The sequence below is a fragment of the Pocillopora damicornis genome, chromosome 4 (assembly GCF_964200805.1).
Source record: "Pocillopora damicornis chromosome 4, jaPocDami1.2, whole genome shotgun sequence".
Classification (NCBI taxonomy): Eukaryota; Metazoa; Cnidaria; class Anthozoa; order Scleractinia; family Pocilloporidae; genus Pocillopora; species Pocillopora damicornis.
Window position 1 is genome coordinate 6,653,154 of NC_142673.1, and position 16,954 is coordinate 6,670,107.

At 37.5% G+C, this 16,954-nt stretch overlaps 2 protein-coding genes, 1 long non-coding RNA gene and 3 other non-coding genes across 7 annotated transcripts; 2 read left to right on the forward strand and 4 right to left on the reverse strand.

The window, feature by feature from the left end:
* Nucleotides 1-14: 14 nt before the first annotated feature.
* On the forward strand, nucleotides 15-5,287 carry LOC113673555 (uncharacterized). The gene is made up of 6 exons (XM_089204418.1): nucleotides 15-433; nucleotides 557-616; nucleotides 1,333-2,143; nucleotides 2,666-2,746; nucleotides 3,178-3,261; nucleotides 3,683-5,287. Exons 1-6 carry the CDS (start codon nucleotides 359-361, stop codon nucleotides 4,015-4,017), a joined length of 1,446 nt encoding a protein of 481 aa, XP_089060544.1. The 5' UTR covers nucleotides 15-358; the 3' UTR covers nucleotides 4,018-5,287.
* Nucleotides 5,288-5,460: 173 nt separating this feature from the next.
* On the reverse strand, nucleotides 5,461-12,297 carry LOC113673572 (uncharacterized). Of its 2 annotated transcripts, none has more exons than XR_016185996.1 (10): nucleotides 11,736-12,297; nucleotides 11,159-11,188; nucleotides 10,183-10,224; nucleotides 9,602-9,751; nucleotides 9,226-9,276; nucleotides 8,314-8,380; nucleotides 7,992-8,033; nucleotides 7,272-7,327; nucleotides 5,902-5,990; nucleotides 5,461-5,572 (listed from the first exon to the last, which is right to left on the reverse strand). It is a non-coding gene; the product is annotated as an uncharacterized LOC113673572 (long non-coding RNA). The 2 variants fall into 2 exon arrangements; XR_016185995.1 differs by having other exon boundaries at nucleotides 7,997-8,033; nucleotides 11,736-12,290.
* LOC113673574 (small nucleolar RNA SNORD24) lies at nucleotides 7,044-7,116 on the reverse strand. The gene has a single exon (XR_003446433.1). It is a non-coding gene; the product is annotated as a small nucleolar RNA SNORD24 (small nucleolar RNA).
* Nucleotides 8,098-8,171, reverse strand: LOC113673578 (small nucleolar RNA snR60/Z15/Z230/Z193/J17). Its single transcript, XR_003446435.2, has one exon. It is a non-coding gene; the product is annotated as a small nucleolar RNA snR60/Z15/Z230/Z193/J17 (small nucleolar RNA).
* Nucleotides 9,994-10,071, reverse strand: LOC113673575 (small nucleolar RNA SNORD24). Its single transcript, XR_003446434.1, has one exon. It is a non-coding gene; the product is annotated as a small nucleolar RNA SNORD24 (small nucleolar RNA).
* A 152-nt stretch (nucleotides 12,298-12,449) lies between the features above and the next one.
* Nucleotides 12,450-16,672, forward strand: LOC113673571 (endoplasmic reticulum chaperone BiP). The gene is made up of 5 exons (XM_027189978.2): nucleotides 12,450-12,668; nucleotides 12,916-13,252; nucleotides 14,316-14,613; nucleotides 14,848-15,083; nucleotides 15,296-16,672. The coding sequence occupies exons 1-5, from the start codon at nucleotides 12,523-12,525 to the stop codon at nucleotides 16,286-16,288; spliced, it is 2,010 nt and encodes a 669-aa protein (XP_027045779.2). The 5' UTR covers nucleotides 12,450-12,522; the 3' UTR covers nucleotides 16,289-16,672.
* The last annotated feature ends 282 nt before the right edge of the window (nucleotides 16,673-16,954 follow it).

Genomic DNA, 16,954 nt, shown 5'->3' on the forward strand with positions numbered 1-16,954 from the left:
TAGCAGCTAGCGCTAAAGGGACCGGGAAACCCCCCATATACGTAACCCAGTCATGCATGCACTCCATAAATCGTTCTTTCCCCTGAGTCGGTGACTCAACGCCCACTACAAATAGTCGGCTATTTCACAATAAGTTTCATCCATATTAAGCTTCAAGGTTAGTTCGAAGCGAGACCACTGAAGAAGTTTTATCTGCGTGACCTCCTCTGATGGCAGTGTTACAGGGAAGCTCTTTGTCCATGAATTAAGACGTAATCAATTAAGAACAAACTTTCTCGTCTTACGTAAGCCTACATTAGTTCTGGTATTTCATTAGGACTGTTTATTACAGCTAAACAAAAGCGTTCTTTGTACATCGATGGGAATTTATGCATTCGAGATCGAAAACTCCCTAATTTTCAGCATCGAGAGTACAAAATTGAAGTACAAAACGGTAAGAGAGCAAAAGTGATTTAACCCTCACATTAACACCTGCTTTATCTACAGTTGTTTAACTATGTTCTGTTATACTTTCGGCAAGACTCAATTAAGTTTGTATGTGTATTTCTTGACACAGGCTAACAAACGACACGAACTCACTTATGAAGACAAGCACGGCATGAAAGGCGCTATTAAGGTGAGGGAATGTTTGCAGGTACTTGTTGGTAAGGCATGGGTAAATTATTCTGCACAGTTTTGACGATAATAAGGCATTTTGCATAGCGAAAGTTATGCCAGCAGAGAACTGCCCTATCAGCAGAATTCTCAGAGCCACCGACATAGACTCAAAACAATCAAACAAGTTAACAAATATGGAAATAATTTCTCACTGCTGTGTTGCGAAGTTGCTCACTGTTCGATTATCTCCTCTGAAAAATTGAATAACTTGTTTGGTTTTGTGATTGTTAAGAGAATGTTACTTGTTGGTGAGGCAGGGGTAAATTATGCCGCATAATTTTGAAGATAATTGGGCATGTTGCGAAGCGAGAATTATGCAGAAAGCTGGCCTTCGACTAGAATTTTCAGCAGAATTCTCGAAAACAAGCGGCACAGACTAAAAGCAATCAAACAAGTTAATAAATATGGAAATAATTTCCCATTGCTGTATTGCGGAGTTGTTCACTGCTCCGTTATCTCTGCTGTAAATATTGAATAGGTTGTTTGGTTGTTGCGAATTTTTATTGTAGTTTAAAAATACTACTATTGAAGTTATGTCGTGAATAAATGCGTAATTTAGCTCTAACCAACATTTATAGCGTACGTTTCCTCTTTTCCTATTTTCGAACATAATTTTACTAATTTGTGCAAGTTCTCGATTACTGCAATTAATAAATAATGATATATTTATCTTAGCTGATCCTGTTCTTATTATTGTGGTCACGATTTGCGTCTGGAAGGCCGGCAAGATGTTCCCTGTCGCGAAATTTCTTACGATACTTTCCCGATGCTCAAGTGGAGTGCAAAGCATGTCCCAAGTGCCCAGAAGGAACAGGACTCACACCATTATGCGGTTCAAAGATACCTAACTACACAATCATCAAATGTGAACCTTGCAGAGAAAATGCGACCTTCTCTGACACACATAGCATTGAAAGCTGCAGACCCTGTCATGACTGTGGATTAAGGAACACTATCCAGCAGTGTACCCCTTATCAAAACCGCAAATGTGGAAACAGGTGCCCTGAAAGACATTTTTTGGACAACAATGGTTTCTGCCAGGAATGCTACTTTTGCTGCTCCGATGTCCCCGAGTCTTCCAGGCTGAAAAGCTGTAAAGACATTGGAATGAGCAGGGACTGGCAGTGCCTTGAGTCCCATGAGAATAGACTCTGCAAGAAAATAAGGGAGACTGCGGAAAATGCTACTTCAACTACTACTGACGTAACCACACCTGCTCCTAGTGCTGATCTCCCTGCCTTTGATTCTGACTTAAATTTAACCGACAGGGTGTCAAGTAAAGACATCACGAAACCTGTATTCAAATCTGAAAAAAAAAATTTTCTTCCAGCAACAACAAAGACATTTATAGACAAGAGGTCAACAAAAGAAGAAGGGGAAACACTGACATCTGCATCTAAAATCTTGATAGCTATTGGGGCTGCCACTCTAGTTTTAATTTTGGGTGTAATCATTTACTTCTGCTGGAAATGCTCACATCCAGGCGGTAAGAAAGAGTTATACTTTTTCTTTCTTTGATTTCCCACGTATATTTTGTAACAGTTATGGAATGTGTAGACCCTTTGAGAAAACTGAGTAATTTAATAAATTCTTACCATAATCACGTTTAAGTGGAGTTTCACACGGATGGACACAAATTGAAACTAAGCAAGTAGCAATTATACTATGACCATCATATGTCAATTTTCCTCAGGGTAATAAAATTATTTCATTTTCAATTTGATCTGAGGGCCCACAACCATCTCTTTCCCTAGTAAACTCAAATCTTGATGCTCAAGCACATTAGTCTGTCTCCTCCCTATAACTTTTTTCAGTGTTTGTGTTAGTTTATTTTTTTAACTCATTTTTTTTTATCTGGTAAGCGTTTTTGGCTGGGTCCATGGTTTGACTCCCCATTAATGTTATTAAATTCATTTTTGGCTTCATCAAGGTGTACTTTGTTGATTAATAGACACTTAATAGTAACTTTCATTGTTGCATACAATAACACAACAATGCTATGTTGCAGTTACAAATTCCAATGAGTCTATACCCCTGAAAGGTATGCAAGGTGCCAACGATAGAGATGACTCAACAGAAACCATAGAAGGTAGTGACAACTAACATAATATTTATGCATCACGCATTCTGCTGACAAGCTTTTGGACAAAAATGAATCTACTTCAAGATGTACATCTCTTGACCAGACTTTTCTTCAAGAGGGGAGAATTAACAATCAGATCTTGGCAATCAAAGAGTTCACCTTTTAACTCTCTAGTTCTAACTCTTCATTCTCCTCACTAGCTGTCACACATTTCCCTTTAGTTTTGTTACAAGAATTTAGGGTGGGATCAAGATCACCTCTACCTGATAAATTTGATTATTCTCATAGACTATTTGCTGGATAGTGTATGGATATTACAGGAAGAAGTTGCATGTTAATTAATTCAGGGATTTGGAGTTAAGGCTTTCCCAATTGTATGGTAATCAGCAAGTTGCTTTCTAGGATAACTGAAGTGCTTCTTAATTTTTTTCTCTCAGATGTGCTAGCAGATGGTGACCATGAGGAGCCTCTCACTAGTGAGCTTAGACAAGACCAGCCAAAAACTGATCTGATTCCAGCAGGTGAGGTGTACATCCTGCCAGATGGTAGACCAAGTTGATTACTTGTTTATTATTGTTATGCAATTAAGATCATGAAATGAGTGTGCTATTAGTCACTCAGATGTTGCATTTCATCTCTTACATGTACCCTCTTCTTAGCTTGGTGCAATAAATTGCACAATTGTAGCCCCATAATGGGTGTTAAAATGGAAGTAAACTCATCCCCTGAATTAGTCTGTTGTACCTGGACCACGGAGGCTAAGTTTCCGTCCACTGCCAAACATTGCTCTCTCAAAAATAAAGCAATTTTTAAACCTTGAGAATCCTTAACAATTAAAGCATGTCTTTTTCCACCAATAGTACTACAAAAAGCATATTTCATGTTACAACTCTAACCCCAGTATCGTTACTTTATTAATACTTTTATCCATTGAACTCTTAGATTGCAAAGTTTCCGAAATGCCACAGCTGATTAACCATGAACATCAGAGTCTGTTGCACTATGTGCAAAGGATGCTGGATCCACTGGAGAAACAGACAAAGAAAAATTGGCGCTCGGTTGGGCAAATTTTGAATGTTTCAGAAGAAGACTTGGACCTGATAGACACCAGTTACAGAGCAGGAAGTAGTCCTACAGTTAGTCTTATTGATAAATTGAGCACCTTTCCAATAGTGCCCTCAATAAGAAGCTTTGTAGAAGCTCTTGTTTCTTGCAAAAGGTATGATGTGGCCACCAATATTTGCAACTGGCCATGGGAGTTATGTACTATACAATGAGGGAAATTATTTAGCACACTTGAAACAAGAAATAAGTAACTGGCTGTAACCTGCGGCTTTTGGGTCTACAGAGAGCCCCCCTCCAAAAAAAAAATTCCCATTAACCTCTGCACAAAACAGGGCACATAGAACATGGAACTAACTATAGACTGAAGGCTTCTAGAATCTTAATATGTTGTAAGCCAGGGAAAATGAAGGGACAATTTTTCTTATACGGTATGCTGAAAGCCACTTTAAAAACACAAAGTTAAGTTACAGGTAACTTTAAAAAATTATTACCTTCCCAGTTTCTTATTCAAAGAGTCATATTCGGACTTGCAAATGGCAATGCCATGTTTTACACAGCAGACTTTGCCCTGCATGATATTATGCTGGCTTTCTCTTAATCTTTTAATGACATTCTTGACATTAATCCTCTCCTATCAGCATCTTCTGTATACCAGTTTTTAAGTTAATAATAATAATAATGATAATGATAATAACCCCCAAAAAAGAGGAAAAACAAACAAACAAACAAAAAAGATACAAATGGCTAAACAAAGCAGAAAGGAAAGAACCATAAAATTCCAGAAAGGAAGTTGGTCACAGTGCATATACTAAAATGGTTCAAAACCAAAATATACCAGAAAGGAAATATTGGTCACCGAGCATACACAATAATGGTTCAAAACCATTTAATACCTAGGATGTGCCATTAAATTTTTTAAAGAGGAGCTTTGTGAAAACAAGGACATCAGTAAGAAGAAACAGTTACATACACATAATTGTTATTAATCACCACAACAATTAGTGGGTCATGTTCCTTGTAAATATTTTCAGGAAAAAGGAGTAGGTTGTGACTGAATATTTATAATTAGGACTATTTACCAGGTAATACTATTTAACAACAACCCAAAAGCCAACATTTCAATGGCTTTTGGTAAAGAATCTTTGATCAGACTTTGATGGTTATATGTAGTGTTAAAATGTTTCCATTTAGAGCTTTTGTGTGTCAAGTGTCACGATCAAAATTTTTTTTCCTGTTATAAATGGTGATGCTGTATCTGGTGATAAATTATTACAAAATGAAATGTAACTCTAAGTGATATCTTTTTTATGAGAGTATTATTAATTAAGTACGTGTAAATATTTACAATAAACTATTTTAAAACAATAGATTATTTTTATATCTGTGCTATAAAAGGCATAGTAAGTACATCTTTATTCTGCTTACAATGTCAAGTGGTAAATGTTGATACCAAAGGAAAAAAAATAAATTCAGGTTCTGGAATCAGTGCCTGCACGGGCTGTATATCCACTGACCCAAGTAAGTGGGAACCTCTTGCTTTCTGCATCTTTTGATAACAGATGTGAAAGTTGGAACATTGGCAGGTCAGAACAGCTGTTATACAGGCAGGACTATATATTACTGTCAATGGTACACAAGCAAGTGAACTACAAAAATACTGTTTGGAAATTTTATTATCACTGTGAATTAATCAGTATACAGAGAAGAAATCAGGTCCAGTCTTGGTTGCAAGACATTCCAGTTACACAGCTCTTGTTCAAAGACAACCTGGGAAAGAAGATAAAAAGATCACAAGTGCAGTGAATCCCATTTTGGCAAAGTTAACAGAGTTAGGAAGTGTGATTTTAATAGAAGAAAGCCTCAGTATTAATGTAGTCTTCAGAAGTAAATATCAGTGGATTATGACTGAATATATTTAGTCATCACTGGCTTTCAACTGGGGGTTTGAACACTGGGCATTATCTTCCAAACTAAGGATAATACCATCATGATCCACAACCTTTTCCATGACATTTTTTCGCTGTTTTCCATTGTAAACAATCAGGGCTTGGCTGAAAATACTGCAAAAATGATTATTTACTCAATATATTTCTCACCTTGCTAAATGTATTCTGAGAAAATTATTGTCCATCTGTTCCCATGATTTCCATGGCAGAATCAAGTTTATGAATCAAGTATGATGGACCTAGAAAAATATGAATACAACTTTCATTTTCCTTTTATTTTTCTTTTTGACCAAAGCCCCCTTTACAATAGAACTTGAACTCTAAGAGAGGCAACTGCTCTGGTTTTCCACAAACTTTTAGTCTTCAGGATATGCAAACACAATGCAAATACAATAATTCAGGGCGTGAAATTGATTTTTTTTTCTGATAGCCACTTGGCTCCTAAATTATTCAAAATGGTAGCCAATTCGAAAAAAGTTGGTTGCCATTTTCAAAGACAAACAAACCCTTTTTTAAACTGTCATCGTTCTAGGAATTTAGTTAGGGAAAAGATCTTTAACGTACTACAAAGTGGACAATAGAATGGATGATATACAACGTTTAAGCTCACCTAAATCCATCCTAAATCTAGTTATCAATTGAGATGCATGTGCTGTGTTTTGGAAACAAACTTAACGAGGAAGTTTGCCTCGGATTTATCTTTGCAAATCTTTTTAATTTACTATATCTCTAAGTAAGGTTATGATGAAACATTCTACTCGCCAATTTGGCAACTAATTTTCAGGATTTGGTAGCCAAAGTAAAAAATTTAGTCACATTGGCGCCTGTATTAGGCGCAATTTCACGCCCTGTAATTACCTTGTAAACTAAAGGAGCATAACACTTGATCCCAAATCACAACCTACATGTACAACATCAGTTATTTGATGAGACATAATGAGAAAATACCTCGCTATCACATGGAAATAGAATTAAAAATCAACAAATAATTACGATTGACCAATTCTCCATTAAGGCTTCTCTGGGTCACCAAAATGCTAGTTCAGCAATCAACCACTTCCTGCATATCTGTAGCATGCCTTAGTTGATTATTGACTTTCCACATCACAAACATATCATGTTTGATCTCTTATAATATTCAAACATACCAATTTTCAAGATTGTAACCAGAGAAGGATCTATCATTGAACCCAAGAACTCTAATCTGTTGTTGTCAAAGTTTCAACTACAGTAATTGGTGCATTTTAACCTTTGTGCCTTATAGAACATCCCTGAAACAGTCTCTACAAAGTGGCCTCAGAAATTTTGGTGATATTTATCATCAGCTATATTCAAGAGTAGCAAATACTTTATGCATCATTGGCCACATCCATGATTGACAAACATCAAAATAAATACATCTTATTAAAAATTTCAATTAAATCAGAGGACATGTCAAAGCACTCAATAATTAATTGGTGAAACTTTTCAGATATAAAGGAATGAAAAGGGTAATCAATTAGCAATAACATTTCACTTACCATGACAATGCCTCAACTTCTGATCTTTAACCTGCCTGCTTTAAACCACTGGTATTCTAAACATCCAGGACAAAAAGGAAGAACAAGTGGTTAAAAAAATACAAATTAAAAAACCTTGTGTACAATTAAAGCCACAGAGAGGAGTTTTTAAGTTTAACCCTTTACTGTTTTCCCAACATTTCCTGAGGTACTGATTAGGAGAATTTGTTTGACAATCAAGAGCTCCTTTAGCTGGCTATCATTTCCTTTATTCTTAGGACCTTAACCCTTTAACCCCTAGGAGTGACTAGCATCTAATTTCTCCTTACAATATCACTACTGAATCACACATCAGTGTCAAGAGAATAGAGGAAATGATCACCAACTACAGAAACTATTGATTGTTAGACAAATCCTCCTTGTCAGCACCTTGGTAAATGTACAGATAACTGTATGGAGAATATGAATACTGATGTTAGGGTATAAAGGGTTTATGTTGAATTCCAAGATGATGCTGTAAGGAGAAGTTAAAATCCAGTCATTCTCAGGGGTTGAAGGCTTAAACATCATGACATGTACCAAACAATTTGAAAACAGGATACCAAATACAAGAGGTGCATCAGGCAAAACCAGATTTTCTAATCAAGTCACAGAGTGACTTTATTATGTCCCTATTCTGGAGGTCATCACTTGCACCAGACTCAACAATACAAGTTGTTGTCACATGTTGATCATGCTTACCTCACCTCAAAAAGCTTGCTTGGTTAGGTCTTGGCAGTTTACCTAAGATAAGTACCCCATTGTTAGACAAAGAAAAGGAATTTCAACTTTTTCAGTTAAACCTTTTTGGTGGTTTCAGATAGGGGCGAAGTTTATCGTCACCATCAATCAGCTGAACTATGAACTCATCACGAACCACACCAAGTAATGCAATAGCTCGAAAACTTCCTTAAAAACATTCAAGGCCAGCCTCTCACAGGAGCAAGTCAAGAAAATCTATGATCACTGATGACTTGTAGCAGAGGCAACTGTATTATTATTTTATAATTTGACTTTACCTCACCTCATTACAAACACAAATAGGAACCACAAAAATAAAAGCTGTGCAAATTTCTTATGCCATTCACTCCCTGAAACAAAAACAATTAGCTTCAATTAGAATGAGACACGCAGTTGTTTGTTAGACACCAGAAAGAAACTTGGAAGTTTTTTCAATCAGACCTTAGGGGCAGTTTCATATAGGGGGGAAAATTATCATCATCAGCAATTGGCTGAACTATGAACTCATCACAAACCACATTAGGTAAGGCAAAAACTTGTAGACTTCTTTGAATATGAGGAAGGCCAGCCTCTTACAGGAGCAAGTTAAGAGAAAATCTAAGATCACAAATAACTAAATCACTTTGTTGAAAAAAGAGAGCCTTATTTACAGAGATTTAACCCTTTACGCACTAACATTAGTAGTTATATTTTCCCCACTGTTCACTGCACATTTCTAATAGTACTGACTAGGAGAATTTGTCTGACAATCAGGAGCTTCTTAAAGTTGTGATCATTTCCTTTATTTACATGACCTTTGCATTTGATATAAAGGAGAAATTAGCAGCCATCACTCTTAATAATAATAATAATAATAATAATAATAACTTTATTTAAGTGTCAGCGTATTTAGCACTGCTGTGCTAATTGGGGACACTGTAAATGAGGAAACAAATATAGTAAATGAACAGAAACTCGTTAAAAACCCCAACTGGTAGGAGGCAGACCAGTTGGCTATTTACAAAGCGTGCAGGAGTTGAATTCGGGGCCACCGAAGACAAATCAACATAGTGGCAGGGAGGAGGACTTGAACCCGGGACCTCCGGCTTACAAGTGCAGCGCCCTAACCACTAGGCCACGCTCGCCTCCGAGAGATTAAAAGATTAAATATCATTTAGATGTAATTTGCATGTTTTTGGATCAAATTACCACCTACCCCAAAAGAAAACCACACCAAGCTTTGCAAGTTTCTCCATTCAAAAGCTCCCTGAAACAAAAAGAATAGCAGATTTAATTAGGATGTGCATGTACCACATTCAAGAACAGGGTTAGGCATGTTAACTACATGATTCTAACCCCTTGTTATCACAGACACAGTGTCAGATAGAGCTAATGTCAACCTCATTACAAAAATGTTCAGTTGAACTATGCAGTCATCACACACCAGTCATCAATCAGAGCTCTCTTAAAGAATGAGAAGGGGAATACTTGATTATCTACATGTAGTAGAGCATATGCAATCTTGAATGACAAAAATTAACGTATCTATTTCTATCAATAGTCTACTGAGTCTGATAATTGATGACACTCACTTTGTTCAAGGTAAATTGAGAGTAAGAATCCAGGGCAGCTTTTCTAGCATGATGTGACGATGAAAACAACGATGACAGCACACCCAGTAAAATCTACCCTCAAATCTTGTTGGACACATCCTGCATTGGCTCATGAAATGCACCAGTGACCTTGGACATTGAAACATACTTAATATAAGTGTATGAACACCTGCCCTAAACAGAAATAATTTAATTTAAAATTCTCTGTGACCTGAGCAGTCTTAACCCTTTGGCTCCCAAGATCTCCCCTCTAGCTTCTAAGGTACCTAAGGTATGGATATTATAGGGAGAAGTTCCATGTTAATCACTTCTGAGAGTTGAAGGGTTGAAAAAGGTTAAGTCAGCTCTTGCACTTTCAGACTGTGTAAGAGTGCCTCAGCGATCTTGGTGGGAAAAGTTGTCATCACATCTCAATGATCAACTAGCAAATATTGAAATCATCATTGGCACAAGAAACACTGTCAATACCAATGAATCACACACACTTGAAAAACACAACAATGGTAATTTTAACCCTACCCCAAAAACTAATTTAAATCCAATATTTGAAAACTTCTTACCGGTTTGCCTTTCTCTGAACCGTTATTCACTTTGACCTTTCTCTGTAAAGTAGAGAAACGACCGAATCAGCACAATTTTTTTTCCAATCACTTTTGTAACCATGAAAAATATCTAACAAAGTTATCATGCATCAGGCCTATCGATCACACATCACAAAGCTTCCGATTTCAAAGCCTTCTGTGTCATAGGTTATTTCATCAGGTGCACATAACAGATACTGGGGTATTCTCATTACTAAGTAGCATGAAAAACAGATTAGGGACCAGTTGTTGTTTATCCCCTGATGTGAAGGGGGTGGGGGCCTACAGACATTTTGAGAAGGGATAATATGGCTCTCAAGGGCAACCCAGGGGGTCAGTTCTCACCAACAGAGTACAGCACCTTATGGGAGGATCAGGTAAATTCTGTTCTGACAACCAAAATCCTCAGAACCCCCCCCCTTTCACCCCAAGCAATAGAGGACCTAGGGGACTTGTATTGCTACATTGAATTTTTGCTGATATCTGAGATACTAGGTAACTGAAGTTCAAGATAACTGAAATTTTTGCTAGGAACTCTTTTTCCATTTTCTCTTCAAGCAGAAGAAGATTAAGAGGGAAGGAATCCTAATATACTCCAACTTCCTGACTTGTCAAATCATACAGTAGCCAGCTTTATAGAAGTATAAGGATACTTTCAGCAAATCTAAATATAATAACACTTACTGACACCTGACTCACATGCCCAATTTTTTCATTTGATTAGGGATGGTTCAATTTTGGAGTGTGCTATTTTGCCGAATTTTATACTGCTGGAACTGATTTTTGCATATCAAGGACTGTTTGCACGAGATAGATTGTCTGCAAAAACTGAAACTCACATAATCCATATGCTTCACCATATCATAGTCTTGCAACAGTGGTATGACACGTAATGCACAAATTAACTGTCTTTGCTACTAAAAATAGCTCACTTAATCAAAGCATTAGAACTTACCTTTTAGGAAGGGTTGTCTGGAGTTTTCACCTAATGGGATAAAGGATGTATTTGAAATTTCAAAGAATAAAAAAACTAAAGTGGGGCTGTTTTTAGAAGGACAGAAAAAGTGTACCTTCAGTTAACACAGTCATGATTCTCTTCACTGACGCACTAAGAGAGATTCCCATTTAACAAGTTCATCACTGGTACACAGTCAACTCACTGTTCTCGCTTGATGCCGAGATTAATTTCATTCTATCACAGTCATCACCACAATCTCAATGATCTTTCCATCTGGTTCTTAGTTCTCATTGGGAAAGAGTTTCATGATTATGGCGAACAATACTTGAGAGAGTTCATTTACCTTTGAAAACGACTGTTTAAGATAAACGAAATGGTCAACTTCGTACTCTGCATTTCATTTAATCAATCGTAATACCACGTGCTCTTGGTCTAATGTGCTCATTAACGGGACAATCTACACTGAAACTTTTTTCAATTTAGGTAACTACAAAAGACAGTTCAAATAAAAAGGTTTATACACCTTAAGCAACAATGACATCAATCAACTTATAACGACTTCAATATATAGTACCTTGCGTCGGTTATCAATAGGGGAGCTGGAGCGCCATCTTGGAAACGACCTTAAGACTTTTAAGTTTCACCCCATTTAAAAATGGGGCGAAACAGCGCGTAGTATGAGTCTGCGCTTTTCTAACGAGCAGTTGAGGTCTTGAACAGATATCACGCACAAAAGAAAGCAATATTTTAAAGCAGTTCACTACATCTACTTGTCGCCACTCACCCTCAAGTCGTACCTTACAACCTCGTGGGCCGCGCTTTGTACGTTAAACCTCGTTTCCACACATCACTTATCATCGTCCCGGTGAACAACGAATTTTACCGGAAAAAGCCGAAGATTCATCGTAGAAAAATGATCTTACTGTTAATATTTCCTTATCTTCCTTGAAAAAGAATTCTATCACATTCGCCCCGAGAAATTTAATTTTATTTGAAAATCACGCATGTTTCGTTTGAAGTGAGACAAAATAATGCTATTTGATGAACATGCAATTCCTTTTTCAGTTGGAACGTGACTTGTGAGTCATTTTGGGGTTCAGGGAAACCGGAAGTTAGCTGTGGCAAACTCTTGCTTTGACACGACAACCGAACTTCATCCGAGCAAAATGACGAAACTTTATGGCGTGGACCAATCAGAATAGGCCACCAGGAAGCAGCTTGGCCAATCAGTGAGGGCCACGCGTGATGGCGAGCGAAATATCAACCGGCTCGAGTCTTCCTTGTCAATAATTTTGTGTAGTTTTCTGAGAGTTTGAACTGTATCAGAGTTGTCGGAAGAAAAATTCAACTAGATTCCAAAGATGAGATCAATTTGCACATTCTGTGCGTTAGCCTTAGCTAGCAGTTTAATTTTAGTGAACGCAGAAGAAGCAAAAAAGGAAGAAAAAGACGGCAAAAAGGATGTAGGAACTGTAATTGGTATCGATCTTGGAACAACTTATTCTTGGTGAGTAAAGTAACTGATGTGGGAATCTTGAAGTTAATTTTTTTTCTCTAGTATTCGATCGTTTTCTTGTTATCTTTCCGAAGCGTTCAGTCTCGGAAAAGTCGCTAAAGGTTGATTCTTCGGTTGAACTTCTTTTCATGTCCTGAATGTTACAGTGGACTCGTAGCTTTAAACCGATCGTGTAAATTGCGTAATCTTTGATTTTCACTATACTCAGTCCTAAATTATATCTCTTTCAATGTTGCAGTGTTGGTGTATTTAAAAATGGTAGAGTTGAGATCATCGCAAACGAACAGGGAAACCGAATTACCCCATCTTACGTGGCCTTCACTCCAGAGAACGAGCGTCTCATTGGTGATGGAGCGAAAAATCAGCTGACTACAAATCCAGAAAATACTGTTTTTGACGCGAAACGGTTGATCGGTAGGACATGGGATGATAAAGCTGTTCAAGGCGACATCAAGTTCTTCCCATTCAAAGTTATCGAAAAGAACAAGAAGCCACACATTCAGATTTCGGTGAAGGGAGAACAGAAAACATTTGCAGCTGAGGAAATCAGTGCTATGGTTTTAACGAAAATGAAGGTAAGATCAACTGGTGGTTTAAGGGGAAAAAATTTTAAAATGTTGTAGAAAGATTTGAAACCAAGCATTAGACCCTTGAAGGTGCTTATTCCTTTTAAAGTTACCGGTGCTGCGATCTTAAATAATGACTTCACAGGTTCAGGGAAATTTATTTATAAACATTAACTTAATTATTCAGTTAGGTTTTCAAATTGATGGTTATTTTATCACATGTATCCAACGTCTTCACTGTAGCTTTACTGGTACTCAAATGAACCCTTAACAATCTAATATCACTTTCCATATTCTCCTAAATCTTCTCCATACATATCCTTGGGTACAGATAAGGAGAATTTGTCAAATAATCAAAACATATTGGGTTGGTGATCATTTCCTTTATTCTCATGCCCTCAGTGAATGACTTGGCAGTATTACTGTGACAAGGAATTGCATGCTAGTCACTCTTTGGGTTTAAAGGGTCAATACATATGAGTTTCCTGATATGTGTCACATAATTTCAACTAACTTTGAAAACAGGTAAAGTGATACCCATTGTTCTGGGGCTCCCTCATCATTTCATGACAGAGTGTTGCCCCGTGTTGTTCAAAGACAAAATAAGGTTGAGCATGAGATAGATTGGCTTGCATTAGATTCACTTCAAGCTAAAAATAGTACATTATTTAGTGGTTTATGTTTTATCTCTTGGAAAGCCTCATCCTATTATTCATCCACAACTGACCCACCAGCCATAATTGGTTTTTTAACCCTTTAACTCCCATGAGTGACTAAGACAGAATTTCTCCTTACAATATTAACTTAATATTAAGTATGCAAGTGATGAGAATAAAGGAAAATATCAGTCAGGGATTATTTGTTGATCCAATACTAAATTCTCTGAACTAACACAAGAACCTTATGGAAGAGAGGAAGAAGAATTAGGGTTGTCTGGACCTTAAACAGGCATTGTAACAAACCCCAGGTTTCCAAATTTTGACAAATGAGTTGTAGTATTTCAGATTTGGTTGGCATACTCCTTCTTTTGCCCTGATGTAACTGAAACATTTTTCTTTTATTGACCTTGTAGGAAATTGCGGAAGCCTACTTGTCAAAGAAAGTTACACATGCTGTGGTTACTGTCCCTGCCTACTTCAATGATGCTCAGCGTCAGGCTACCAAGGATGCTGGAACCATTGCTGGCCTTAATGTGATGAGAATCATCAATGAGCCAACAGCTGCTGCCATTGCTTACGGTCTTGACAAAAAAGAGGGAGAAAAGAACATCTTAGTGTTTGATCTAGGAGGTGGAACCTTTGATGTGTCTCTTCTGACTATTGACAATGGAGTTTTTGAGGTGGTAGCCACCAATGGTGACACTCATCTTGGTAAGTTGCTTTGATATGGAGATTGTGGTGAATGGTTAACTTTCCCTGGTAATACTTCAATCAAGGAAAGTTCTGAAAGAGATCGTATTGAATTGTTTACAAGGTCAACTAACAGCCAAAAATAAAATGCAAGTCAAAAGTCTTGATATTTAATGTTACTTTTCAATTCGTAGAATTTGATTTGTTATAGTACTCCTCCTCTCTAACTTTTATCCTGTATCTTTATCTTGGTAGGTGGTGAAGACTTTGATCAGAAAATCATGGAATACTTCATCAAGATGTACAAGAAGAAGAAGGGCAAGGACATTCGCAAGGACAACAGAGCTGTTCAGAAACTGCGTCGTGAAGTTGAGAAAGCTAAACGTGCCCTTAGTACACAGCACCAGGCTAGAATTGAAATTGAATCATTCTTTGATGGAGAGGACTTCTCAGAGACTTTGACAAGAGCCCGCTTTGAGCAGGAAAATAATGTAAGTGGAAAGATATTTTGTTCACCTTCATTTTTGATGGGCCCTTCCTTTTGAATGAAGTAAGTCTGTTGTTAGATACTTGGTGAAGATTCTGACATTTTATGTAAACATTTTCTGGCATTGTTAAGCATGGTTACTCATTTTCTCTTTTTCTCTTTCAACTGGTTGCTTTAGTTATTGTTTCTTATAGTAATGTCACTTGATATTTGCAGGATGCTTTCAAATCCACACTGAAGCCAGTGAAGAAGGTTTTGGAAGATGCTGACCTGCAGAAGAAAGACATTCATGAAATTGTTCTTGTTGGTGGCTCCACCCGTATCCCAAAAATCCAACAGCTTGTCAAGGAGTTCTTTGAGGGTAAAGAGCCAAGCCGTGGCATCAACCCTGACGAGGCTGTAGCTTATGGAGCAGCTGTTCAGGCCGGAGTATTGGGTGGAGAAGAAGATACTGGAGAAGTAGTGCTTCTTGATGTTAATCCCCTTACTTTGGGTATCGAGACTGTGGGTGGAGTTATGACCAAGCTCATTAACAGAAACTCCGTCATTCCAACAAAGAAGGCACAGGTATTCTCCACAGCTGCAGACAACCAGAACACAGTTACTATCCAGGTTTATGAAGGTGAGCGACCCATGACCAAAGACAACCATCTTCTTGGCAAATTTGACCTGACTGGAATTCCTCCTGCTCCTCGTGGTGTACCGCAGATTGAGGTCACCTTTGAAATTGATGTCAATGGTATCTTGAGAGTGTCAGCAGAGGACAAGGGCACTGGAAACAAGGAGAAGATCACAATCACCAATGACCAGAACAGGCTGTCTCCAGAAGATATTGAACGTATGGTAAATGATGCAGAGAAGTTTGCTGACGACGACAAGAAAGTTAAAGAACGTGTGGAAGCACGGAATGAGTTGGAGAGCTACACATACTCATTGAAGAACCAGGTTGGTGATAAAGAAAAGCTTGGTGGAAAACTTTCCGAAGAAGACAAAGAAACAATCAACAAAGCTGTAGAGGACAAGATTTCCTGGCTTGATAAGAATGCTGATGCTGAGGCAGAAGATTACAAAAAGCAAAAGAAAGAGCTTGAAGACATTGTTCAACCTCTTGTTAGTAAGTTGTACCAAGGACAAGGAGGCCCAGGTGGGGAGGGAGCTCCTCCACCTGAGGAGAAGCCTGAAGAGGAGCAAGATAGAGATGAGCTTTAACTTGGCATATGGTAGAAAAAGAGACTTAAACAATTTGTACCCTTAAACAATCGGGGCACACTCTTTTTACAATTCTAAAGAGCACTTTGAAAAATTGGTGATCATTGCGTGGTGGTTATGTTGTTAATCACTTTGATCAATGAAATGTCTGTGCTGCTAATGGACATGAAACAGAAAGGAAAGTATAATATAGTGTGTACAGCTTGTTGGTAAATCAGTTGATTATTCTCTCGCTCTTTTCATCCATTGTAAAACTCTCGATAGTTTGGGTTCTTGGAGGGCATCAGACTACAAACAATTCCTTTTATTTATCCTTTTACCCTCTCAATTTGAATTTCAAGAGAGCTAGAAAATTTTTTCATTAATAAAAAATAACTACATGTACATTTGTCTTCTTTTATGAGTTTACACAACAGTAGTAATGTATGATAGCAGTTTCCTGTATTTGGAAACTTTGCATTGCCTTGTGGGTTGCATAGAGGTTAAAGTGTAGAAAACGGGGGGGGGGGTAATTATTGCAATCCCAAGTTGGTCACTCTTAGTAGCAACTTCTTATATGTAAATCTTCGATTCTAAATCCTTACCTACCTTAACTTTTTTACCACTAATATCCTGAAACTTTGCAACTCCATACTGGTAAATAGTGAAAATGTAATCCCGTGATAG